Source organism: Saimiri boliviensis, chromosome 7 (genome assembly GCF_048565385.1).
Source record: "Saimiri boliviensis isolate mSaiBol1 chromosome 7, mSaiBol1.pri, whole genome shotgun sequence".
In the NCBI taxonomy this organism is placed as follows: domain Eukaryota; kingdom Metazoa; phylum Chordata; class Mammalia; order Primates; family Cebidae; genus Saimiri; species Saimiri boliviensis.
In genome coordinates this window covers 33,839,714-33,866,853 of record NC_133455.1, presented here as the reverse complement: position 1 = coordinate 33,866,853, position 27,140 = coordinate 33,839,714, and the positions used below count along the sequence as shown (strand labels likewise).

The 27,140-nt window shown below is 38.5% G+C and overlaps 1 protein-coding gene across 26 annotated transcripts in view; it reads right to left on the bottom strand.

The window, feature by feature from the left end:
* The window catches only part of ANKS1B (ankyrin repeat and sterile alpha motif domain containing 1B), a 1,271,383-nt gene that overhangs the window by 339,738 nt on the left and 904,505 nt on the right, over positions 1-27,140 (bottom strand). For all 26 annotated transcript variants that reach the window (XM_039471669.2, XM_074402369.1, XM_074402368.1 and 23 more), the window contains one exon: positions 962-1,114. In XM_039471669.2, coding sequence (XP_039327603.2) covers positions 962-1,114 — 153 coding nt within the window. The remainder of the gene's footprint in view (positions 1-961; positions 1,115-27,140) is intronic.

The window sequence follows — 27,140 nt, the reverse complement described above, 5'->3', positions numbered from 1 at the left end:
TTACTAATAATAACCATCATTTAAAATAAGCAATGGCATGTAATGTGTAGAACCGGGACTTTTGGAGAGAAAGTGACATAAAGAGTAGAACAGAGCACTTTTGAACCAGCAGAAACTTATTTACTTTATCTTTTAGTTCAGGAATGCCATTTTCACTCAATCATTTACTATAAAACTAAAACTTAAAAAAAAATTAAGTGATTTCTCATTGTCACTGTTAAAAAGGAATGTTTATAATGCCAAATATAATTAAAATGCATGACCATTTCATGTTATGTTTTCATCTAATTCCTTCATTTATGCTAGAAAATAACAAAAGTAAAAATGCAATGAGAAGAGTATCAAAATCATGTATGCAGATTTAGTTGATCTCTTTGGGCTTGACTTTATGGCAACATATGCTGGCCAGTTTTCATAGGAAATATATGCTAAGTGTATAAATAAAACAGATACAACATAAGATTAGACACTAGCTTCAGAAAATAAAATTTTGATAGCACAGCAGCCTGTTTAGTAAGACTAAAAGCAGTCTCTTGGAGCGTGGGATTTGTATATGTGATTAAGAAATAGAGACAAGGAAACATGACAGCGATGGAAAACGAAAAAATGATAATTTAAATTTTTAACAGTGAATATGAACAAAGATCAGAATAGGAACCTATTTATTATCACATCTATATCATATAACTGAAAAAAAATTTCCTAAAAAGGAAAACATAAAAATGCTTGGAAGATTTTCTTGGATAATGCAAAATACTCTGAGAGTTCTCTCTTTCCCTATTAGTTCCCCCACATCAAAACTTCAAAAATCAATGACTGGAGCTTGAGAAAGATTGATATCTAAAACAGAAGGTGTATCTATAAATCCCTGTTAGATATCCAAACAATTATAAATAAAGAAAAATAAAATTTCACTTATCAAAGGTTGAATGGCTAAGGTGTCTCTAAGAGACCAACTTACATTAATAAGTTCAACCTCCCAGATTTTTTTCAACAGGTCCATCGACGTGTAGCCATTAATTAGAAAGGCTTTGGTGTAGTCACCCAGTTCAATGGAATCCAGCCACTCGGCTACAGAGGTGGGATGGTAGCCATCATGCCCAATGGGTCTCATCTGTAATGAAGAAAATTACATTAGGATTAAACTGTTACTTTGTGTCCTAACAACAGAATGCAGATTTCCCTTTGAAAATTTACTTGATATGAAGGACAGATCTTTCTGGAGAAGGAAATAAGGAAAAAGAAAACACTTTCTGATGTATTTTCACAATTCTAAATCATTAATAATTTTCATGCTGAATTAGTTTTCAAAATATACCCAGAAATTTCCAATTTAGCTGCTAGATTATCTCTATATTTGGAAGAACTAAACATGTCAAACTTCTGTCATAGACATTATTGGCATTCTGTCGGGTGGAATTCAAAATGATGTCAGTTGAATAGTATTAAATTCAATGCCAAAGGCACCAGGAAGCGCACTTTGAACATGTAGATGATAATTCTCAAATGCACAGCATCAAAGCATGTGAAAACACAGCATGACTTAAACATTCAAAGGGAATTCATGCTTATGCAAGACATGTATTGGAGGTAGAGCAAACATGCTGGAGAAACATACTGCTGTGGTGAACCAGTAAAGGAGAGGCCTTTGGGTATTTTAAGACCATGTGTTCTGCATCGACTCTACAGTATGTTAGACATGAATAGAGAACTTGCTGGCAGACAGGCGTCTATTTTTTGTCAGCTATATACAGATTTTTAAAAAATACTTTAGGAGAACAAAGAAATGTGACAGCAACATAATGTTTCTGAGTTTAAATTGGAGTGTGAAAGTAATTTAAGCAAGAGGAACTTCTGGGTTTAAAATTTTGTATGAATTATTCTGGTCCTTTAGCTTTTATTTGAAATTGTAGCTGAATTTGTGGTTCTTGGTTTTCGAAGTGACTCTTCTAAAACTTGGGCTGCTTTGCATGCCACACCGTATATCTAATACTTCAGTTATTAAGGACAGCTGGCACCTCATCAACCTGATGGCTGCCTTCGGTAAAACTCATGATGGAAACAGCAACCCTGGGCACAATGCAACATAAATTTTCCTCTTCCTTCGATTCAAACCGATAAATATTAATGGAAATCTATATGATTCTGATTTGAGAGCAGAGAAAAGATTACTCTGGGCATCAGGGATTCAGATTTTAATCTTAAACATGTTAAGCTTTCTGTCATTATGCACGGTTCTCATTTTTGAGATTCTCCCTACTCCTTCATTTTTAGGTTACTCTTTCTCCTTTCCTGTTGTTTTGCTCCCCAGTCTAGTTTCCATTTCAAAGTTTAAATGTTCTCTATTTTATTTTATTTTTTGAGATGGAGTCTTGCTCTGTTGCCCAGGCTGGAGTGCAGTGGTGCAATCTCAGCTCACTGCAACCTCCAACTCGCGGGTTCAAGCAATTATTGTAACTTAGCCTCCTGAGTACCTGGAACTACAGGGGAGTGCCATCATGCCTGCCTAATTTCTGGATTTGTCTCTACTAAGAGACAGAATTTCACCATGTTTGCCTGGCTGGCCTTGAATTCTTGACCTCACGTGATTGGCCCACCTTGGCCTCCCAAAGTGCTGGTATTACAGGCGTAAGCCACTGTGCTTGACCTAAATGTTCTCTATTTTAAAGTTATAGTGCAACTTACTATTTACATTAGAGTCTGAACCTGGTCAGACTTTCGTACTTCACTTTTACATGGACTAATTTCAGCTTCTCATTAAATGTTTGTTCATGTAACACTTAACTCTGTGCTTATTACATGGTAGCTACAAATGTAAATGACAACTCAGCATTTGCAGAATGACAATTAGTGGCATTCACAAATACCCAAATGTTGTGTATGTATAAAATTGGAGGCTAGGATCCCAAAAGGAGTCTTACAGGTATTCAGTACCTTCATATCCTATAGATAATTACAAAAATATTGGGGCTGGGTACATTCTCCAGGCCTTGTTAAAAGGTGGTTGAACTAACTCTGTTAACCTAAATAATCACCCTAGTCCCAGGAATCTCCCTGACTACCCCAGTTGACATGAAATAAGAAAGAAATGGAAAAAAGGGAAGAAAGAGACACTAAGTTGAAGTTAACTCCCTAGTAGGGAGGTCTTGCTGTTAGCCCACACATAAAGTCAACCACCCCAGCAGCAGATATTAGGGACAAGCTTAGGGAGTCTTGTTGACTGGATTTGGGTCAAAGTAAGTTGTTTCATAACAGAGAACTGTGCAGTGGGGTTTCCACAGGTTACCCCCAAGCACTTACACATCACTCTTTTGAGGAAGTAATTAGTGGCCATCTGCCACACAGAGGGTGTTGATGGTCAGTGTTAGCCAAAGACTCAGGGAACCCACGACAGGACTACAAAGAAAATCTAGGTAAATATAAAGATGTTTGCTTGTTCCTCCAATCCCCGTTTCTTGTCCCAGTGCCAGAAAATTTAGAATCAGAAAAGTGCCAGTCCCTTGGGGGAAAGTCTAAATTTGGGGGAGGAGGGAGGTGGTGAAGAAAATAAAACTGGAATTTTCAAATGAATTGGAACTGAGGTGTCAACATCTTAAATGGTTGGAAAGTTATTGTATATGTCTGAGATGATGCTTATAAATAGCAAAGGGAGGGTCAGTTGAGCTTGGTTGAATGATTGAAAAATAAAAAAAATGAAACAACCACCATCACATCAGGATCGCACTGAACGCAGGCTGTTCAGTAGTCTGATTACTCCTTTAAGGCAAGTTATCCCAGACCAATCTTAAAGAGGTGAGAGGGAGAAAAATAATTGGTGGGAGGATGAAAGACCGGGAGCAGGGTAGAGGGCACAACTGAAGAGACCTTGGAAATGGGGATGCTAAGGTGTACAGGGCAGTATTCATCCATCCACTCATTCAGTAAATATTTAATCAATGCCTGTTCTGATGAATGTTGTGCAAATAGTAGAGAACAAAACAGTCATAGTCTCTTTCTCATGGAGATTATAGCTCTTAATTAAAATATGTGAACAGATGACCAATAAATTATGAAGGTTCTGCATACCTGAAGAGAGGAAGCCAGTAGAGCCAAATGCAGTTACAAAATTAACTTGACACATATTTAATGATATGCAGAATAGTTACTGTGCTGCACAATAATTTCTTCCAAAGCAATGATCCCATCTGTTCCTTTATTTCTGTTCCTACTGCCATTACCCTGTTTAGGTGCTTGTTAGTGCTTACAAAAACTAATGCAATAGCCTTCTATGTGGCCTCCCACCTTTGGTCCATCTTGTACCTTGCTACTACATTAGTCTCCTAAAAGCTAGACCCTTAAGTGTACCCTTGTATAAAAGGGTACACTGTAGTGGCTCTTTCTTGAGAAAAGTCCAAATGTCCTATTCCAGCATTCAAGGCCAATTGAGATCAGCCTAATCTCCCACTCCTCTGCTATTGTGTAGCAAATAAATGTAACTAGACATGTGTATGTCTAAACAGTACATTAAATTGCTAGCCATTCCCTGAAAATGAACTGTATAAGACACAGTCATATCTTTGCTAATATAACTTCCCATGCTTAGAATGTTTTTGCCCCTACTTCTAGAATGATTTTTTTCAGAACTGGCTTCCCTTCTTGAGCTCTGAGATGAAATTTCTAACCATTTGTTGGACATCTCACATAAATGCTCTATAGGTGTCACCAACATAAGTCAAAAACAAATTTAACTCCTTCAGCTCAAAAACAGGCTTTCTCTTTTCTTTCCATTTCAGTTAATGGACAACTCTTACTCCACTGCCAGGTAAAAGTTTGGGAGTTATCTTACTTTTCTCTTTCTATTTATTGTCATATCTAATTTGGCCAACATGTTCTATCAATTTGATTTCTAAGGTGACTCTCAATTTACTTCTCTTCTTCCAAAATGGACTTTGGAATATGGCATTCCTAGCAGTGCTATGTATTTGTTGGTTGATCTTTGGCAAGTTACTCTTTGAGCCTGTTTTCTCTTTTTTAGAATAAGCATAATAATACCTACTTCAAGTGTTGTTGTAAAGACTGTATGAAATAGGGAATATAAATTGACTAGCACAGTGATTTGAATATAATAGCTATTCAATAATAACTGTTAGTTCTCTTTTCTCCCCATTACCCTGAATTAGACCCATGCTTATTTTGAAATTGTGTAATATTCTGTCATTGGCTGCTAAACTTTTCAGCTTCCAATCAAATCTTTCCTCTCTCTTTTCTTCCTGCTTCCCCGATTTCCTTCCTTCTTTATCTTGTTTTAGAAAAGGTTTGCATCTGCTAACATCTTTACCCCTCTCCCCTTCAGCTGACAGCTATTTTTTAGGAACATATCTAACAAGGTCACTCAAGTCGATTGAATTGTTTATTCCAATTCTTTGTTCTCTTACTGTATTAGAATTATGCCCCTGTGCCCTTTGCCAAGGGATCGATGTTATGTCTCACTGTGGCTGCAGTTACTTCGCAGTTTCATTGATGCTGGCCAATAGAATGCGTAAAGTATCAGTGTGGCGATTAGAGATGAGGTCTCTGTGCTCCTGTGTTCTCATCTTTCAGTGTTCATATGCTCTCTCATAAGAATAGCAAGAGCTAAGGAGTTGCATAACTCCTGGTTCTAGGAGAAAGATGAAGACTTGTGGAGCAAACCTAAATTTAACCCAAAGCTTGGAATATACCCTAGCTTGATGAAGCTCAGGAAAGTCCAGTTGAAGTTAGCTAAAGCACAGCAGACCCATGAGTAAGAAAAAAAAATTTTTTTCTATTGTTGCTGTGAACTACTGAAATTTTGATGTACAGAGAAAAGTGGAATAGAATCAATCCTTGTTTAAAAACCCTTGGTGTTTACTCACTATGCCTGTGGAATATTACGAAGACCTTTTAATTCATGAATCTATTGACAAATGCATCTTCATGAGACTCAGAAAGATTATGGATGCTGAGTAAGCAAACATCCGTATCCTTCCCAAACTACCTCGTTGTCATGCAGAAACTCTACATGCTTTTTTTTTTTTTTTTTTTTTTTTTAAAAAAAGACAGAGGCTCACTCTGTCACCCAGGCACCCAGGCTGGAATGGAGTGGTGCAATCTTGGCTCACTGCATCCTCCACCTCTTAGGCTCAAATAATCCTTCCATCACAGCCTCCCTAGTAGCTTGGACCACAGGTGTGCACCACTACACCTGGCTAATTTTCTTTTGTAATTTTAATTGAGACCAGGGTTTCACCATGTTGCCCAGGCTGGTATCCAACTCCTGAGCTCAAGCAATCTGCCTGCTTCAGCCTCCCAAAATGTTGGGATTACAGGCACGAGCCACCACACCTGCCATATATGCTGCATCTTTATTAACCCTAGACTAAGTAATTCTTTATTGTATGAGTTTGATTGTTGGGGCATAATCTACTGAATATGTAATATACCTCCACACCTTTGCTTATGCCATTCTCTCTGCCAGGAATGCAATTTCTACATTTTCTCCTAATGAAATTCTATCCATCCTTAAAAGGTCCTGTTTAAACATTGACTACTCTGTGAATCTTTCTCTGATGTTACCATTATCCATCCCCAAAATAATATCTTCTGCAGATTTCTGTTGTATTTTGCATAGAGTTCTATTATAGCATTATTAAAGTCTGCTTTCAGTAATAGAGAAGTGAATATTTGTCTTCTTCATTGGACTGCCTACCCCTTGGTGAAGAAATGAGTTGTTAATCATTTCTGAAGTTCCTAAAGTGTCCGGCAGAGCATCTCACACATGGCAGGCATTTGCTAAATGTTTGTTAAATTAAGTGACTTAATGAATACATGGAGATAAAATGACAAATTCATTTCAGTGGTTTGGTATTCATTTGTAGGAGAGATTTGTTTTTGTACTCCACATTATGAAAACGAAGTTTATCTTTTTCTGCCTAACAATAACATTCATAATTATTTAAAACCTCCATATATCAAGAACCAATTCCAGATAGTATATCGTGCTATAGAATGCAACGGGCTTTGTTTCCATAGCATAGCATACTTGATTCTATTAGCTGTGTAGCCATGGCCAAATCACGTCACCTCTCTAAGCTTCAGTGGTGTCAGCTATAAAATGAAGGTGTTGGACCAAGGATGTCAAAGCTGCTTTATAATTCCTAAATTTTACAATTCCATGATTTGTAAATTAATTTTAAATTAGTATCCTATTTATTTACCAAGGAAAGCAAAAACAAGCCCAAAGACAAAACTAAAATTCATATATATATATATATATATATATATATATGAGAGAGAGAGAGAGAGAGAGAGAGATAGATAGATAGATACATGTATATGATAGGACAGGTACACTAACGGTCAGATGGCATTCACATTTCTTTCAAGTATCTTCAGCAGTACCCACAGGAGCACCATGGCTGCATTCTCAAATTAGCAATGATGAAACTCTTTTTTCAGCAGGAACATCTGGCAAGACAGAGCTGGGAAGTGACAGCTTCAGGGGCTTGCCAGGCCAGCAGTGCTGCTACGAATGAATGGAAGTCAGGCTCAGTCTATAATTTGAGAGGCAGAGTGGTGGGTAGGGAGCAGGCATTCATCACAGAGGTTCGCAACAAGGTGATTTGATTCAACTAGTTGAATTTCAAAGTCTGGAAAAACCTAAGCTGAGACAGAGATTGGAGATAGTAGTGAGGCTTTAGTCTTGGGAAAATTGAGATATATTAACATTTTGTTTTAAACCAAACACTTTCCTTGTTCTTGTTCCACTCAAATAACTTTTCTCCAGCAGCTTTTTAGAGCATACCTGGCCTCAGAGAGAGTACGCTGCTGACATCACAGGTGGTATAGCAGGCAGAGAAACCACAGGACAGTACTCTGTGGAGTTCTGGGGTTGCAAGGGGGGCAGCTATGGGGCAGCTGAACAACACATGCTCTGAGACTGCTTGATCAACTTCAACCAGAGTAACTTCCTTTTTACGCATTTTATACAAGAAGGGGAAGAAAGGTTTTCTCTGCTTTAAAAAGAAATGTTTGAAAATTATGAATCTAGAAGACTTTTGTAAGATTACATGACCACTAAGGTTTTATTTTCTCTTAACTTTTTGGCTTTATTTGAAGTATTATGGATATATTATATGTGTAGTTATATATCTATATCTATATAGATATACATATATAAACATTACACACACACACACACACACACACACACACACACACACACACACATAGAGAGTGAGTCCTGTCATTCTGTCATTCTTTCTTTCTGCCTGAAGCCAGCTTTTTCTGTGCAGACAAGGATAAAACCTTATGAGATGATGGAGCCACAAGATGGAAGGTATAGCAGGTGGAAGGCAATAAAAATGGGTAAGAAAATAAAAAGATAGAGAAAGGCAATATACATTATAATAGCTTTGGGATTAAATAAAGAAAAGTAGTTCTCAATGGGACAACTTATTAAACTAGAATTATGATACTGGCATGGTAATTAGAACAAGAGAATAAGGAACCCTGAAAAGCCAATTATGAATTAGACAGATATTTTTATGTCCAAAAGTGTTAGAAAATTGAGACAAAGACTACCTGTTGTTCCCTTAAAACTTTCCTCTCTTCTTCCACATAATGGGGTTAAATTGGGTTCGTGACTGCCTGTCTAGAGACAAGATACATCAGCTGCTTTCCTGGTTGCTGCTCTGAAAATACAGTTGAACCTATGGAATGCTAGTGAAAGTATTTGCTGCTCTGAAAATACAGTTGAACCTATGGAATGCTAGTGAAAGTATTGCACGTAACTTCCAGGTTACCTCTAACAAAAAGAGGTTCCTTGATCTAGAATTCCTCTTTTTTCTTCATCTCTCTATAAGCTGGAACATCAGTGCCTGCCATCCAACTTTGACTACACAGGCAAAACAATGCCATGGAGTTTGGGAAATGCTTCTCAGACCTCAATGTGCCCAGGAATCATGCAGGGAATCTTATTACCAGATGATTCTAATTCCATTGGTTGGAGGAAGGATCAGAGATTCTGCATTTCTAACAAGCTTCCTGGTGATGCTAATGCTGTCAGTCCAGGGACCACACTTTGAGAAGTAGTGCTTTGGAGGATGATGGAGCAGCAAATAGAAGGTCCTGGGTCCTCCCGGAATTGCATAGAGCAGAGCCACCTTGTAAACCTGCACTGCTCATTTCAGGACTATTGTATGAGAGAAATTAATATTCCTTATTTAAACCACTATATTATGAATGTCTCTATTTCAGTATCGCAGTGTTTCCTTGAATACAAACATAACTAAAAATAAGCAGTTTCATGTAGAACATTAAATAAAGCCTGTACTTCCATTTGACATTACATTGTAATAGCTCTTGTTTTGTGGGCCATAAGTTTTCACATCTGTTGTCGTTAAAGAAGCTTCATTTCCTTTAACTGTGTTTGTTGACATTTCTCCATCAATGACATCATCATCCCTTGTAACAACTATGCAAGGGTTAGGAGGGGAAAATGCAGGGAAATCCCAAGTTTCTAGCTTGGATATCTGGGGCAAATGCTGGTGTTAGCAGCTGAAAGAGAAACGACAACAGCCTGGGATAACATAAAACATTTTGAGACATGAGAAATTAAGGATGCTGTGGAATGGCACTTTAAATTTGGAAGAGAAGTATGGGGGGACATGCAGCCCTGAGCATCATCAAAGTACAAGGTGAAAGTGTTGGCAACTCCACCTATTAGTTGTCTGACCCTGAGTAAATCACTCATACTTCCTAAGCATCCACTTTCTGATTAATAATGTGAAAGATTAAAAGAATGTCTACTGCTGAGGGTTACCATATGTATTCAATGAAATCACACAAGTAGAATTTAGCACAGTACTTGGCACACAGAAGCACTCAATAAATCTTTGTGATTTTAATCATAAGAGCTGAAATCATACACGGGTAAGACTGGAGAGGTGATTTTGTAGTATGGGAAGAGAAGTGGCCTGAGAATGAACCAACACTTTCAATGAATAAGGAAAAGATAAGAATAATACTCAGGAGACCAAAGAAGGAACGGTCCAGACAAGAAGAGAAATGAGGTACATAAAAATGTCAAGGAGAGTGTGGTCAGCAGTGAGGAGATGCTGCAGAGAAGTCTAATAAAATGATGAAGGAGAAAGGCTTTGTGGGATCACAAATAGGTCCTCGGAAATAGGTCACCAGACATCTTATTGAGAAGAGCACAGAAGCTGAGCTGCCTTAGGTTGGGGTGTGAGTTAGAGATGAGGAAGCGGGAAGTGCAATCTAGCCCATTCTTTTGGGAAGTTTGTATGGGAAGAAAAGGGAGAGATGAGATTTTAGAAAGCAGAGAGGAAAATACATGGAAAGGAGTAAGAAATGAGGACTCAGGATTGAGGAGGGTCAGAGTCATAAAACAGGAAGTTCTAGGGGATAGTGGAGATTGCAGTGCAGGGCTTGCCTTTTGCGTTGACACTTTGCCTGCCTTTCTTGGAAATTACAGCTCTGATAAGTATAGTTGGAGCTAACCTCAGGGTGAATACTCTTTGTTTAAAAGAGCACAAGTGTCTGGAAGCTACGTGGCTTAGACTTGGTGAGAGCTGGATGCCTGTGTGTGGAGTACATGTGACTTTCCGGTGAAGGTCCTCATGTGGGCAAGGGCTGTTACCCATGTCTCATCCACTTCTTGAATACAAACACACCAACCTATCATTTACATAGACTCACCAGTGCCAATATCCCTGATGTGCCAGTCTCAGCTACTTAAATTTGCATAGAAAGCTTCTCTTTTCCCATCTGGATGTACTTTTTACACTCAGACTTCCTGCCTGATATGGCTTTTATAATGCAGATAGTTGATATTGTCAGGTACTTCCCTCTATTCTGGCTCCTTGTTCTAGACTCTTCTGCTCTGTCCTGTTGCTACCCAAGTCTTGGACTAACAGCAGTCCTGAAAATAAACCAGGACAAGCAGTGCTGGCAGACAGTGTGTGGCCAAGTCCAAATGCAGGTCTATCAAGTAGTGTGAGGATCAAATCTCCTACAGGCTGTGAGACCTGGGCTTAGACATCACTGTGCTGTTTCATCAGTGGCTCTTAAAAGACTGATTGAAGATAAAAGAGAAAGGCTGATCTACTGACCATGGGGCCCCCCAAAAAGTCTACCCATCACCATCTGAGTGTTATGGCAGTGCAACTTTGCTGGGAGAGATGTCTCCAAAATGGAGAGTACTATTAATGATAAGAACATCACTAACAATGATGTGGGACTTTAAAGAGCCTCAAGTGATTTCACGCATGTCATGTCAGTTGCCAAGTGTTTTAGGTGATTTTTAGGAAGATGCCCTTTATGGAGTCTGAGAGCCTGGCTATTCCATATACTTATATTCCTTCTGTGAGAATTAAAAGGAGTAATATACTGTGACTGTTGTTGGAAAGCAAGGAGTGATAAACTCTCTGTGTTGTGCATCTGTAGCCAGGGAGGGATACACATACAAATAAGTCTGCTGCTTGCAGCTCCTTTGTTTACAATTAGACTCTGTTATGAATACAATTTCTATAAGAGAATAAAGAGAAACATACATCCTCAGAAGTAAGAGAATTATGTCTGATGTCACTATGGACTCATAGCTGCAGAAAGCGGTAAACCCTCTATTATTTTTCCCACCACCGACTGAGCCTCACTGACTTGGGGTTCCTTGAGTGTTCAGATATTGAAGACCCCCAGCTGTAGGCCTAGGGCAGAAGCAGTGAAGAAGTAGTATCTGGAGATTACTTGATATTACGTTTTGGGAAATAAATGGAAAGGAAAATGCTTTGGACTAGACACTGTCTCTTAATGGTCTATGATTTCTATTTTGTGAATAAGAAAAATGAATTAAGGTCTAGCCCAGATAGGGCCTGAGGTATCCCTAATCTTGACAAGTCTTAGATCATGGAGTAAAACAGCAGTGAAGCAATGGACAGCAATGAAGGACTATATTAAAAAAAGGCTTTCAAGGCACACAGGTGATCAACTTCCAACAGCACAGAATAGCCTAGAAGCACTAGACTGGCCTAGTCTCTAGCCATTAGTGATAGGCAGCACCCCCTCTGGACAAAGGCACTGGGAAAATCACAAGTTAAAGGAGTTAAGTTGCCAACACAGCCAAGTTCTATAAAGCATTCTTGGGGAAAAATGACAACTAGTACAGCAACAACTACAAAAAAGTCTGTCTTATTTCAAGCAGTGTGTATGAGCTACTAGTCAGACACTGGTCTTTTCAGCTTCATCTGTGCCCACAGAGATTAACTCTATGTGTAGCAGCACTTTAGAGCTGCTATCTGCTATGTAGGATCTACGTGGGATGCAGATGAAAAGACCAATAGAGTCACAACACAGTACACATATAACAGTGTCCTTGGGGTTGAATTATTTTATTAGTTTTATTGTACCTCTTCCTGAAGCTTTGGATAACAGAGGTATTTTTTAAAAATTTAATAAAAGGCAATTTTTTTTTTTTTTTACCATCTTTTCATTTCTAAAATCCTTGTTGAGGTAATGTTGACCCTAGAGCCCTTTGTTAAACAATGCTATTTGTTTTATTTCCCTGTTGCAAAGGTTTTTTTTTTTTTTATGAAGCAAGGGTTCAGATTAAAGATGAACAGAGGATTTACTGCCACCAGAATAAGGCGCTGAACAATGCTTACTAGCATTCACATTTCCAAGCTCTACCAGTGATGTGAACTATATTTAGAAAAAAGACATGGGGTCTCTTTTTCTCTGACAGTACATGTTTTCTGACATCTATGCAGGTATTTGGTGGTTACATAGCACACTGCAAATGCTTTGCTTTGCTCTTCAAACAGAAACTTTAAATGCTATTAATCAGGAATATTGTTTGCATATTTTTAGTCTCAACTAAAATAATTTCCCCAAACTTGAATCTTCAGAAGATAACAAATGCCCTGAGTGTCAATTCTACTTATTTGATATTTAAAAACCATGTCTTTTCTCAGAGCCTCCGGGCATGTGCATAATAACATCATCCACAGAAATACTTCAAACAAATAAAAGTGCCATAACACCAAAATTAGCGGTATGCAAATGAATAACTTATGTTCTACCTGTGTAGAGTAGTATAAAACTATCATTCACATGGTGATCTAATATGAGTATATTCACATTCACTTAGGAAGTCACAAAAATGAGGACCTACCATCTATTCCATTCCCTCTATCTATCTGTCCATCCATCCATTCTTCTATCCATCCCATCCATCCTTCCATCTACCCACCCACTCATTTACTCAACAAATACTAACAGTATGTCTTCTATATTCTAAGCACGGTTCTGAATGTGCCAGTCCTTGTGGAGTTTACTTTCTAAGTGGGAAAGACAGATAATAACTAATAAGCATAATAAATAAAGTATATATTCTGTTAGAAGGTGACAAGTGCTGTGAAAAAAAGAGAAACCACAGTAGGGGGATTGGTCATGCTGGAATGTATGTATGGTGTGGCAGGTGCAGTATTAAGTAGCATGGTCAGAAGAAGTTTCATTCAGAAGAGATTATTTGGACAAAGATTTAAAGACAGTGGGCTGGCTGGGTGCAGTGACTCATGCCTGTAATCCCAGCACTTTGAGAGGCTGAGGCAGGCAGATTATCTGAGCTCGGGAGTTTGAGACCAACTTCGGCAACATAGTGAAACCCTGTCTCTACTAAAATACAAAAAATGAGCCAGACATGGTGGTATGTTCCTGTAATCCCAGCTACTCAGGAGGTTGAGGCACGAGGATTGCTTGACCCCAGGAGGTGGAGGTTGCAGTGAGTCTAGGTCATGCCACTGCACTCCAGCCTGGCTGACAAAGTGAAACTCTGTCTCAAAAAATAAAAAAATAAAGACGGTGGATTGGCTGTGTTGAGGGTGAGGATTTCAAGTAGAGGGAACAACTACAGCAAAAGCCCTCAGGAAGTAGGGCCCAGCATATATTCAAGAAATAACAAGGAGAGCGATGGGGTTGGAGCAGTGTGGGGGCACAAAGAAGAGAGGAAACAGGGAGCCAGATAAGTGAGGGCTTACAAGACCTGGCAAGGACTAGCTTTCAATCTGAGGAAATGGGGAGTCAGTGTATGAATTTGAGCAGAGTTGTGACATGATCTGGCTTACATTTCAGCAGAATCACTCTGACTGCTGTGTTGAAAAAAGATAATAGGGAAGTCTTTCCCTACTAGCTTTGAGAATGTCCCAAGAGGCTGCGGAAGTAATCCAGAAGGAAGGGGCTAGTGGCTTGGACAAGGTGCTAAAGTAAAAGCAGCAAAAAGTAGTCAGATTCTGGGTAACTTGACAGTAGACCAGCATAATCTCCTGAAACACGTAATAAAATCTTCCTTGTTCTCACATGAACACAGCGAGGGGAGCACTATACACTGGTGTCTGTTGGGGGGAAATAGGGGAGGGACAGCAGGGGGTGGGGAGTTGGGGAGAGATAGCATGGGGAGAAATGCCAGATATAGGTGAAGGGGAGGAAGGCAGCAAATCACACTGCCACGTGTGTACCTATGCAACAATCTTGCATGTTCTTCACATGTACCCCAAAATCTAAAATGCAATAAAATAAATTAAAAAAAAATCTTCCTTGTTCTCTAACATGGATCAGGGATTTGTCATTTTAAGAGTTGCAGCTGTGTGGCATGGGTCTCAGCTTGAAGAGGACTGTATTCGTCCATTGTGTGTGGGAATGTACGGATGACTGGCAGGGACAGGCTTGCAGAAGTCTGTGCTCAATGAGGATTCCAGGGACCTGGAAGACTCTGCTCAGAGATTCACGGGATAGTAGATGAGTATCAGAGAGAATGGGCTATTCTGAGTGGATTGCAAAATCTGGCACTCTGACTATGCCCTGGCCAGTCTCCCGTGGACCATCCCTTAAGATGAAGAGGTTTCAATTAAAGAGCTGTATCATGAAACATTTTTGGGACACTGAGAACAAAAAGAGTCAGCAGAATTGGCAACAGCAACTTTTTCAGCAAGAAGAGATGGTGCCATATTGCAGATATTGGTACCCTCAATATTGGGCACCAGCAATTGGCAATGATGGACACATTGGCAGGTTTCAGTGGCACTGGCAGAACATTCAGTTGGCAGGGCTAAGGTACCCTTGATGGGAAGACACTAGGTATCACAGCCAGAGGCACAGACATCAGTACCTTTGACACATTGGGCATCTGCAGCTCTGAAGCAGCCCTTGGCAGTCATTAGTGGCAGATTTGGCACCTTTAGTGAGTATTAACAGGACTGAGAGCGCTTTTGGTAGGTCTTGGTGGCATCATCTCAAGCCTTGGTGACAGAAGATATCACTACAATAAGCTGGAGCAAGACAGGCAGAAAAGGGCAGATGTCACCTGGTCAGTGGTAGTCCAGTTAACAGTGTACATGTGATGGGAGACACTTTGAATAAATCATTAGGGGGAATTTCAGTAAGGCCTAGAATACGCAGAGAAGTGTTGCTCTATGATTGTGGCTGTTATCCTATTTTGAAGCCCTGGTTGGAGTTCCTGAAAACCCCTTTTTTATTTATAGTTAAGGGATAATCTAAGAACTATTCCACTACCATTGGAGTGAGAACAGCAGTCACAACAAAAATAGCTTGATCCTTAGGAAAATGTTTCCAGCCTCATAGTCTGGTTGGTGTGTGTGTGTGTGTGTGTGTGTGTGTGTGTGTGTGTGTGTATGTGTGTGTGTCTGTGTGTGTCAGTCCAGAATTTCTAATTATCTCAGACAATGGAGTGACTAAGAATCCTCAGCTCTACTTATGGGAATCCCCAGTAGAGTCACTCCTACAATAGTTTTAGTACTTATTATTTATTTAATTCAACAAGAATTTTTAGGCACTATAGTGCATCATATATATAACATCATCCTAGATATTGTATATCTAGGACAATATATATAACATCATCCTAGATATTACATAAATGCAAAAGGGAATAAAGTTTCTACCTTCCAAGAGTATGTAATTTCCATGTGTATACATTTGAAATAGATACAAATACAATTCTGTGTCACTTAACAACAGGGATACATCAGAATGTGTCCTTAGGTGATTTTCTCATTGTGCGAATGTCATACAGTGTACTTACGTAAACCTAGATCGTATCACCTGCTACCCACCTAGGCTGTTGCTCCTAGTCTACAAACTTGTCCAGCATGTTACTATACCGAGAACTGCAGGCAATTTAACATACATCACTAGGTGATGGAAATTTTTCAGCTCCATTATAATCTTATGGGACCGCTTATATATGTGGTCTATCATTGACCCAAATGCTGTTATATGGCACATGACTGTATACAAAGACAAGTTAAATGCCAGTTTTTTAAGTTCTAGGAAAGAAAAAAATACTGGAGTGGATTGGAGACATTTGGGAAAATTTCTTCTACAGTTTTTCTTGGGGTTAGTATATGGGAAAGTAAGTGATTGTATGTGTGTTTGTATGTATGTGTTTGTCAGAGTGGGGGATGCAGGTGGGAGTGGACAGGGAGAAAGAAAGGGAGGCTGAATATGGACATCAATTTCTTCTCCTTATTGTCCCTACTCCTAGTCATAGCAGGCACAGTCCTAGGATTCTCTGTCTGAAGTGACTCCTTCGGTGTCCTATTTGGCCAAAAATACCTGTTTATTCTTTGAGATTCAGTTCAAGCATCATCTGCGGGTCCAAAAAGCCTTCCCTGATCCTCATGCATTTAGCTCTCCCCTCCTCTCACAGCATTTTCCACATGGTATTCTAGTTTTTGACTTATCTATCTTCGTCTAAACTGCAGGCAGAACTCCTTCAGGCATGGACCCAGTGTTCTCCATGTTTCCAGTCCCATATCTGGACTAATATAGAGCTGAAATGAATGGACAGTCTGATTGAATGGATGGACAATGAGCAATTTTCTCATGTCTAGGCATGGTTGTGTGGGTCTTTGCAGACACTGGATGCCTCTGGAGTTGCTCTAGCTTCCTTTCGTCTACCTCTGAGCCTATTGGGACTTGGGATACAAGGTAATTGTCACTTCATGTCTACATCATGTGGCACTTGGAAAGTGTTCTGGCTAAAGTGGATGATAATGTAATTGAGTCCCAGAGGTGACAGGCAGGGAAATGGATATCTCTACATTGACTGAAATAATCTCTTATACATCTGTGGGGAACATTTCACATTCAAAGCTGTCTTATAATACATTTACCTCTTAGTATCTAGAAAATTGTAAATACAAGCCTTTGCCACCAACCAGTAGCTTCTAAGTAAAGAAGGGGTTGAGGGTTAAAACTAACATAATGCATTGAGGAAAAAGCTTTTAACCTGTCAAGACTCTGTGATTCATAAATTATAACCTTAAAAATAATTTAAAGTGTATCCATTTAGCACTTACACCTTCATGAATTCATGAAACTACAAGTAAAGCTAAAATGTATTTCCTCTTGAAAACATGAAATAGCAATCTGGCAGTTTCTTGAGTACTCACTTCCTTTGATAAGAGCAGTAGTTACCCGGTAACTTAAAAAAAAGAAAAAAAAAAGAAAAGCCGAATGTCTATTTACTAAAATAGAAGACAATAGACCTGTGTGAGATACTGAAAATGGCCAGTCATTTCTTTTTTCCAAAGATGAATGTATTGATGGGTGATTCCACAGAGTACAGACATGGGGCATTCCTGTGATTAGAAAGTAGAGGAAAGCAGTTAAGGGCATAGACTCTGGGGCCAGGCTGGCCAATTTCTGTTCTGACTCTGACACTTACTAGTGGTGTGACCTTAGGCAAGTTATTAACTTCTTTGTGCTTTAATTTCTTCACTTGTAAAATAAGGATTTAATTTTGAGATTTAAATGTGTTAATCTAGAGTTAATCTGAAGTACTTAGAATAGTGTCTGGCACATAAGCAATTTTCTATTTAAGTGATTGCTATTAACGCAGGGGTTTGGCCCACGATGTTTTTCTGGCATGCTGAGGAACGTCTTGGGGAATGTGGATTCCATAGGTAGAGTGTTCACCATGGGTCCGCAGAAGACCAACCATCAGGCTAGAACCCAGCGCCAAAGGACAGGTGTAAGGACTACTGGTGTGAAGTCCGAAATCCCATTGACTGCCACCCCTCCTCATCCCTCACACAAATAACCACAAAGGAATACCATGGAATGAAACAGTGCTTAGCTTGGGAAGAAAGAATAGTAACTATGTCACTAGTTTAGCCTACTCCATTGAAGCTGACTATACGTATTTGTTTGGGTTTGAAATATTTAACTCATTATAGCTTAAAGGACAAAGTGATGAATTAAATTTATAGCTGGATTGATGGCACTAGGTGTATTTCAGTTGTAATAAGCAGAGGATGGTTATTACAAATAGGAAAAAATAGCATCTCTATCTGCCTGTTAGCTCAGCACATGCTTTGGGTCACTTTTTGCTTGGAGTGTCATGAGTTTTCATAACCTTCCATAACAAAGAAGATTTCTTTTTAAAATTTGATTTATGTATTTTTTTTTCTTAGAGACAGGATCTCATTATGCTGCCCAGATCTCATTATGTGGAGTACAGTGGTGGGATCATAGCTTTCTGCTCTTTAACTCCTGAACTCAAGCAATCCTCCTGAGTAGCTAGGACTATAGGTGTGTGTAATACCTGGCTAATTCTTTAATATTTTTGGAGAGACATGGTCTCACTATATTGCCCAGTCTGGTCTTAAAGTCCTTCCCTTATGCGATACTCCTTCCTTGGCCTTCCAAAGCACTAGGATTACAGGCACAAGCCAACATGCCCAGCCACAACAGAGAAGTTTTAAAGGTACATAGGAATGGCTTTTTGAGTCATCTGTCTCCCTCTCCAGGAACCTACTCCTGATTCCCTGAACAGAAGGTACCTTCCCTTTCACCTTTCACTTAACGTACAAAACTTGAAATATCTCACTTGAATGCCATTGATTGACAATAAGAAATACAGTCAAATTCTATTCAATGATTAAGTTAGCACTTATTTCAACTGAATGGTAAAGGCAAGTGATAATGTTTTATTCAAAATGGCAGATATGCTGTTTCACAGTTCCTGTGTAAATGCATACAGTTCTGTTTTTCTATGAAATTACAATGCCTTTAGCAACTTAATGGAACTACACTGTCAAAATCTGACTGCTTGGCTTCTCAGTTCACTTCCATTCCATTCTATGCTATGTATATTTACATCGAGTCCTTGCTGTTTAAGGTGCTCTTCATTTCTCCTCCTCTTTCATCTTCTCTCCCATTCCCACTCATTGATGGGAACTGACTGCATTACTTCCAAGAAATGCAGACAGGAAGACCTCTCTGTATTAGGCTTATTCATTGTCTAATCTCTTAAATAGGGAGGCCTGAGTTATGACTTTAAACATCTTCTCTTCTAGCTTCTGATGGACTAAACAATAATCTCTAAATACATTTCAAAATGATCAGTTTAAGTAGATGACAATCAAATTTGAAAGTGTTGCCAGTTTCTTATCTAGAAAATGAATAATCTGCTTTGTGAGAAATCTACCAGCAAGAGTAGAATGTTCACTATGCAATGCAGTCACGGGCATTCTTAGTCACGGACTCTCTTATGTCGGTAATTAAGTTCTTTTCTGTTACTTCTTGGCCCCAGGCAAAAGCAACATCAAAAATGTATTGATTTTTGTTAATTTAGGGAGAATTTATTGAACATATGCAAATGGTCATAACTAATATCAGCTGAGTTCCTCTAAATGTCAGAAACTTCATATGCATTTTTGTATTTAGGTCTCACAATGACCTGATGTGATAGGTTCCACTATTATCTATTATTTTCTAGATAAGGACACTGGGATTAGAGAATTTAAGTAACTTGCCCAAGGTGACACAAACAGTAGGTAGTTAAACTAGGATTAAATTAGATTTAACTAAAAGCTCAAGAGAGTTATTTTTTGAGCCCCTGCAAGATTGCAAGTTCCTTAAAGATGCCTTAAGTGGATTATTTAGCCTACTCATCTCATTATCCTCTTACTATCTTTAGGGTGCTTTGAAGTACAGAGTTTAGACAATACCGTGGGGTGGTTAAGAACCTCAGTTAAGCTGCCTCAGTATGAATTCCAGTTTATTCACCTAAAATAGCATTCACAAAGTCCCATAATTTTCTGTCCATTTCTTGCTTAATAGTTCTCCACAGCATTTACCATTACCTGAAATTACATAGTTTTACTTCTTTTTTTCTGGGTTCTCCTACTAGAATGTAAGCTGCATGAGGACAGCGACCTTGTAGGTCTTGCTTCCTAACACCAATTTCTCAATAGCTAGAACAGTGCCTGACATGCAGCAGGTGGTTTATAAATATCTACTGAATGAATAAATAAAAGGAGATACATTTTGCTTATTGTTTAAGCCTGGAGTAATAATTCTCAGATAAAATTAATAGGCCGAATGAACCCTACCTTTTTTCTTGGCTAAGCTTCAAACTTTCTTTTTAAAAGTATATTTAATAGACACTAATATAGCACAAAAGCTTTGGAAAGCTCCATTTTAAGTGCTTTACAAATGTTGACTCATTTAATTCTACGGAGTAGGTGAAATCATTACATCCACTCTAAAGGTGAAGAACCAGGCATGGGAAGATTTAGACACTTGCTCACGGTCAGAGAATTAGGCAAAGAATGGAGCCAAGAGTCAAACTCAGAGAGTCTGACCATGTTCCCAACCATTCATGCTGCTTCCTGGATTAATCCCATAAAAACAAAATTTCCCTGGAGTTTATGCTCTAAAGAGGTGTCTTCACTTTCTCTTAGAGAATGACCTTTCATCTTGTCCATTTTCCTTCCTCTCTACCCAGATTAAAGAAGAAAATAAATTAAGATTATTTTACTTATTGAAACAGCACCATATACTATCAGTGAAGTTTCTCTCAGGCTACTTCAAGGATAAAGAATTGAATGACCCCTGGAGGCTACTGGACAGCTCACATGGCCTATATCTGCCTTTCTTCTTTTTTATGTTTGCCTTTTTCTTGTATTTCTAGAACTCTTGGATTCCTGTCACAACCCTTCCCTTCTAGCCTTGAGAAGGGAGTTCAGTGGTCCATGGAGGCTGCAAAAACTGCCTTTTAAGTCTGAAATGTAAAAGGGAGCCCAATTTTATAAATGATCCCTGTTCTTGCTTTTAGTCAATTGATTCTTTCATTTCCTGTCCCTTTCGGTTTCTTTCAAAAACACACAAGCAACTCACAGCCTCAGGTCTCTGATATAGCACAGTATTCACTCAGGAGGCAATTGTCATGAGCACAGATATCCGGGATTTAGTTCCAGTTCAGTTACTAAGGAGCAATATTCCTTGGGGCAAGTCAGTTAATAGGAATGGGACTTAGTTTCCTCATCTGTGAAATGACTCCAGTGAGAAGGTGAGCTGGAGATTTACAGGTCTCTTCCAGCTCTAAATTGTGATTATTCTTTGATGAATTATGTGAGGAAGGGAAAGTGCTCAAATATCTAAGGCCTATTTCTCTCACTACGGATGGCAGGATAACTCCAAGGGAGTCACTGTTCTTTATCAAATGGGGGTGAACTTCTCAGAATTGAAGGGTAACAACTGCTGGGGATAGCAATAGATCAGAACCTATTTTTTCTGCCTAATTCCTTCCCTATTTCTCTGTAAATATCAGAGGGAGATTAGGAATAAAAGTGATATTTCGGCTCTGTGGTCTACATAGTAAACAATTCCAAGATAAATTCTTTAAAAAAACACATTTAAAAATTCTGCCTCTTTAGCGTGGGAAGAATGTAGTAGCCCTCTTGCTTTGTGAAACTGCACAAAAAACTTGGAGCAGAGCATGGGTAAGTAAGTTTGAGTTGTACGCTCTCAGAGCCAGCAGTTGTTTAAAAATCTATCCGGCCCATGCAGTTATTGGTATTTTGCATTTTGTACATACTGGCCTTTGTCATTTCAAAGGGTGCAAAGAGCTTCATGAACATTGGCTCTTCCTTCTCTCGATGTGACCCTGTAGAACAGACTAGTTACTGGTCATCACTTGTAAACAGGAAGCATGAGCCTCATCCTAGAAACCACAGGCCATCAGTGCTGTGGTTGTTACATGCATGAAGGACATGCCTTATCCCTTAGTAAAACATTTAAAAATAAAGGCGCTCAGTTTGGAAATATCTTTGGGTATCCTGACCTGACCCATTCAGAAGTGACCTCTAATCTGCATTTAGACACTTGCCCATGGTCAGACAATTAGGCAAAGAATGGAGCCAAGATTCAAACTCAGAGAGTCTGACCATGTTCCCATTCATGCTGCTTCCTGGATTAATCCCATAAAAATATAATTTCCCTGGAGTTTATACCCTAAAGAGGTGTCTTCACTTTCTCTTAGAGAATGACCTTTCATCTTGCCCATTTTCCTTCCTCTCTACCCAGATTAAAGAAGAAAATAAATTAAGATTATTTTACTTATTGAAATAGCACCACACGCTATCAGTGAAGCTTCAATTCAGTCTAATAAATAATAACTGGGCATTACCAAGTTCACATTCTATGTGCTCCATACCTAGGAAAGGAAGACCAATATGGCTAAGATCCTAATCTTGAGTGAGAAACAAATTAGTCAACAGATGGTTTTATGAGGTGTAATGGGAATACAGAAGGGTTACATCATCTATCTAGCCCGGAGAGAAGATGTTGAGATTTCTCCAAGGCTTAAGTATTAAGGAATGAAGAGGAGTTATCCCTGGGAAGAAGGGTGACAGTTAAGGTACAGAAAGGAGATGATGCTTCTGGCATAGAATGACTAGATTCTTAGTAATTCTATCACCACTTCCTAGGAAGAGAGAGAATATTTCTTGCCTTACTTTGCAGTTTAATGAGGGCTATGAACCTGAATTCTGGTGAATCAAATGTGGTTTAAAGTAAGTGATACATTTCCAGTCCTGGCAATAGAACATTCCAAGTGATCTATGTTCCTCTCTACCCGGCTGTTTTGGCAGCCCACAAAGAACCAGATGGAAGAGTCCATGATGGAAGAAGCCAGGGTCCTGAGTTACTGGTTGGAGGAGAGCTGCCTAACCCACACTGGATTGGCATGTATGAGAAGTAAATTTAACAGTGTTAAACCACTGAGAATGTGGGGCTGTTTGTTACAGTGGCTAGAGTTCATTACCCTGATTATATTGTGTGCCAGGCTAAGGAATAATAAAAAGGATCTGAATGACTTGCTGTCATTTCAACATTTATATAGCCCAAATAACTTAGGTTTTGACTTTAACGTCAATTACTCTTTCTTCCTTCCTCATCCAATGGCACCAACCATTTCTTTTTTTAAAAGGTGATGTTTTAAAGCCTTTCAGCAAGTCAGCTGCTCCTCCTGAGTGTGTTACCAACACCATGTATCTTTTAATGACATTTGTCTACTGTATATAATAACATTATATACAATTATTATATTTATTATATAACATATAATGTACAACAAATGCACTATAGTATATATAATATATATATTTTATGTCATAAAATATATATAATAATTTTATGTCAGATAAAACATATATATTATATTGTATGTAGTAGGTTATGGTCTAATATGAATATAATATGTTAATGTTATACAATATAGCATATATATATAATGAAATATCATTTAAAACTTAATTAAAATAGGCAACTAAAGATGTTTTTATACCTATGTTCATGGCAGCTTTATTCACAACAGCCAATAGGTGAAAGCAACTCAAATGTTCATTGATGGGCAAATGGGTAAGTCAAATGTGGTATATATGTATATATGTACAATGGAATATTATCCTGCCTTAAAAACAGAAAAAATTACATATGCCACAACTTGAATGTACTTTGAATATATTACACTAAGTGAAATAAACCAGTCACAAAAGAAAAAAAAAAGAAATATCATTTAAAAGGTATGTCCATATAAAAATCAATTTTTCTCATTAGAGTACACATTTTGTGAGGGCAAGGGCTTCACCTATATTACTCATTACTGTAACCCTAGTGCTAAGGGAAATGCCTGATGTATAGTAGGCACTCACAGTTATTTTCAGAATGAATGAATAAAGATAAATATAATAGGATAGAGGCTGTTTTTTTTTTTTTTTTAAAGAAATGGACTTCAGCTATGTTCAGATATAGGCCTTCTGCATGCAGAAAGAGCTCCAAGCCCAGGGTTGCAGGTTGCTCCCATGAAGGTGATAGCAGAAGCTATGCAGGCAGATGAAGGTGCCTCAGGAGGGTAAGGGAAGGAAGAAGATGAGAGAATTAAGGCTGCATTTTAGGGGATATCAATGTATAAAAAAGACTAAGCACAAGAAGCTAATGAAACAATATTAGAAAAAATAAAAGTAAAGAGAGTATTGCAGCATGGAAACAGAACGCTATAAGAATCATAGTTTTGGGGTCAGATCTGTGAGGGTAACATATTCAGTAAACACCTGTTTAATGATTGCAATAAGTGCTGAACACTGAATAGCATATAGTCGCATGAAGGTGGCCAAAGAGGCTGACTCCTTTTCTGAGACATACAGCCATCCCTGCTAATTTTACACATTTCTCTGGGATGGTATCAGGCTTGTGGGCCAACTGGGTCCTTCCACTAGGCTGATACAGTAGGCTATATTCCTGATCTGAGTTCTTCCCTGTTTAGAAGATTCTCAGCAGTATGGAAAAGCTCTTGATGTCATTGGATATTTATTGATAAGTTAGGGGTCAGTAAACTATGGCCGACAGTCTAATCCTGCTCTATTGCCTGTTTTTGTAAATCAAGTTATTTGGAAGATGGCCACACTCATTCATTTCTGAATCATCTATGACTATTTTCACTCTGCAACAGGGTTGAGTAACCACAATATAGGACATATGGGCTGCAGAGTGCAAAATATTTATGTTCTGGCTTTTTTCAGAAAAAGTTTGCCAACTCCTGATCTAAGTAAGCATATCTTGTACCCCTCCCCCACAAAACAACAACAACAAAAAAACCCCAAGACATTTTCAGAACCTAGTAGAGCTTACAAGGACCCTGGGAATACCACAGCCTGTCTTACTAGGAGTGGACCTACAGAAAATAGAATATTCTATGCCCTCAGCTAAACTGGGTCCCATTGTACATTTACTTTAGGTTAGGACCTCCATGCTAATAATGCACATATGTGGGTGTGAGATTCTCTTTGACTGTGTATCTTAAACTAATATCCACTGGGTGGTAGGCCAACTTTGGGTAGTAGTGAGTTTAAGACACGCAATAAAAAAAATAAAAAGAAATGCAAGTGAAAAGAATGAGGGCAGATGGGAGAATCAGTGATGGAATGGGAGAATGAAAAGTCGCCCTGTCAAAAGGTACCATGAGAGCATCTGTACCTGCAGGCTATATTCTGTCATTGCCCTTCTGAAAAATAGCAGAAGAAATAAGTACAAATTTCAATCATTTTTCTAAGTGACGGGGAAATAAGACTGCACCTTCCTTCCTAGACATTTAAAGAAATAACATTGGTTGTACACTTTTCCCCTAAAGCTTACACACATCTGCGTCAATTATCAAGACTAGAATTAACAAACGCCTGAATGTTAAGGACCTTGAAAGAACTAGCGTCTTCAAGAGAATGACTGTTCTCTTGAAGATGGTAGTTCTTTTAAGGTCCTTAAAATTCTCTTAATAGAATGTCTCTGTTCTCTTAAAGATGCTAATTCTTTCAAGGTCCTTAAAATTCAGATGTAATTTCTTTAAAAGAATGTCACATTCATAATACTCCTTTCAAAGGCTGAAATAATCTGTGATTTCATCATATTAAGACTTATTTCTAGAGTGATTCTCTTCGTCTATGACATAGGGGTAGCAAAGTGACAGCTATAACCAAATCTGGCCCCCAATACTTTATTTGTTAACAAAGTACGAAAAAAACCCACAGTTTTCTGGGGTAGGGAGGGGCAAGATTTCTGCTCTCCAGTGTGCCACAGGTTCCACCACTCATATTACCTTTTCTTTAAAAGTGTTTGAGTTTTACCACCTCTGCTCACAACATTTTGAGGGCGTTAACTGTTGCTTTGATCTATTTTCTCTGTTTAGGCCTAAAATTAAATGATCATTTGTAAGTTTCTAGCTATGTTAGTTTTTCAAAACCTGTTTTATTTGCTAACATTCTTAAAGTTTTGTCCAATAGAGTTTAGTAAATTCACTAATATATACGGGAAATTCCTCTTTTCAGTAATGAAGCAACAATGAAGAATAAATACAATTTTAAGAAACTGTGCTGTTTTATGTGATTACTGATTTGTGTATATCACTTAGATCAGTGATGTTCAGATTATGAAGTGATTATGTACAATTTGCAAATCTCAGTGTCCCTAATTTCTGTATCATCTTATATCATGCTACATTATACCTAACTTTACAGACCAGAGACGTGCCTCTTTTTTGAGTGGCAATAGCAAAGGTGGCTCTTTTTAAATTTTTTATTATTTTTCAATATATATTTTATTGCACTTTAGGTTCTGGGGTACATGTGAAGAACATGCAGGATTGTTGCATAGGTACATACATACTAATGTGTTTGCTGCCTCCATCCCCATCACCTATATCTGGCATTTCTCCCCATGTTATCCCTCCCCAACTCCCTATTCCCACTGTCCCTCCCCACCAACAGACCCCAGGTGTGATGCTCCCCACCCTGTGTCCATGTGTTCTCATTGTTCAACACCTGCCTATGAGTGAGTACATGCAGTATTTGATTTTCTGTTCTTGTGTCAGTTTGCTGAGAATGATGGTTTCCAGGTTCATCCATGTCCCTACAAAGGACATGAACTCATCGTTTTTTATGGCTGCATAGCATTCCATAGTGTATACATGCCACATTTTCCCTGTCTAGTCTATCATCAATGGGCATTTGGGTTGGTTCCAAGTCTTTGCTATTGTAAACAGTGCTGCAATGAACATATGTGTGCATGTGTTTTTATAATAGAATGATTATAATCCTTTGGATATATACTCAGTAATCAGATTGCTGGGTCACATGGAATTTCCATTTCTAGGTCACAAAGGTGGCTCTTAAATCATCTAATTGTGAATATCACAGTCCCAGGAAGATGGCCCAAGGAAATAAAAGGTGGTTTTTCCTTGTAGTTATTGATGGGTTATTCCATTTTAACAG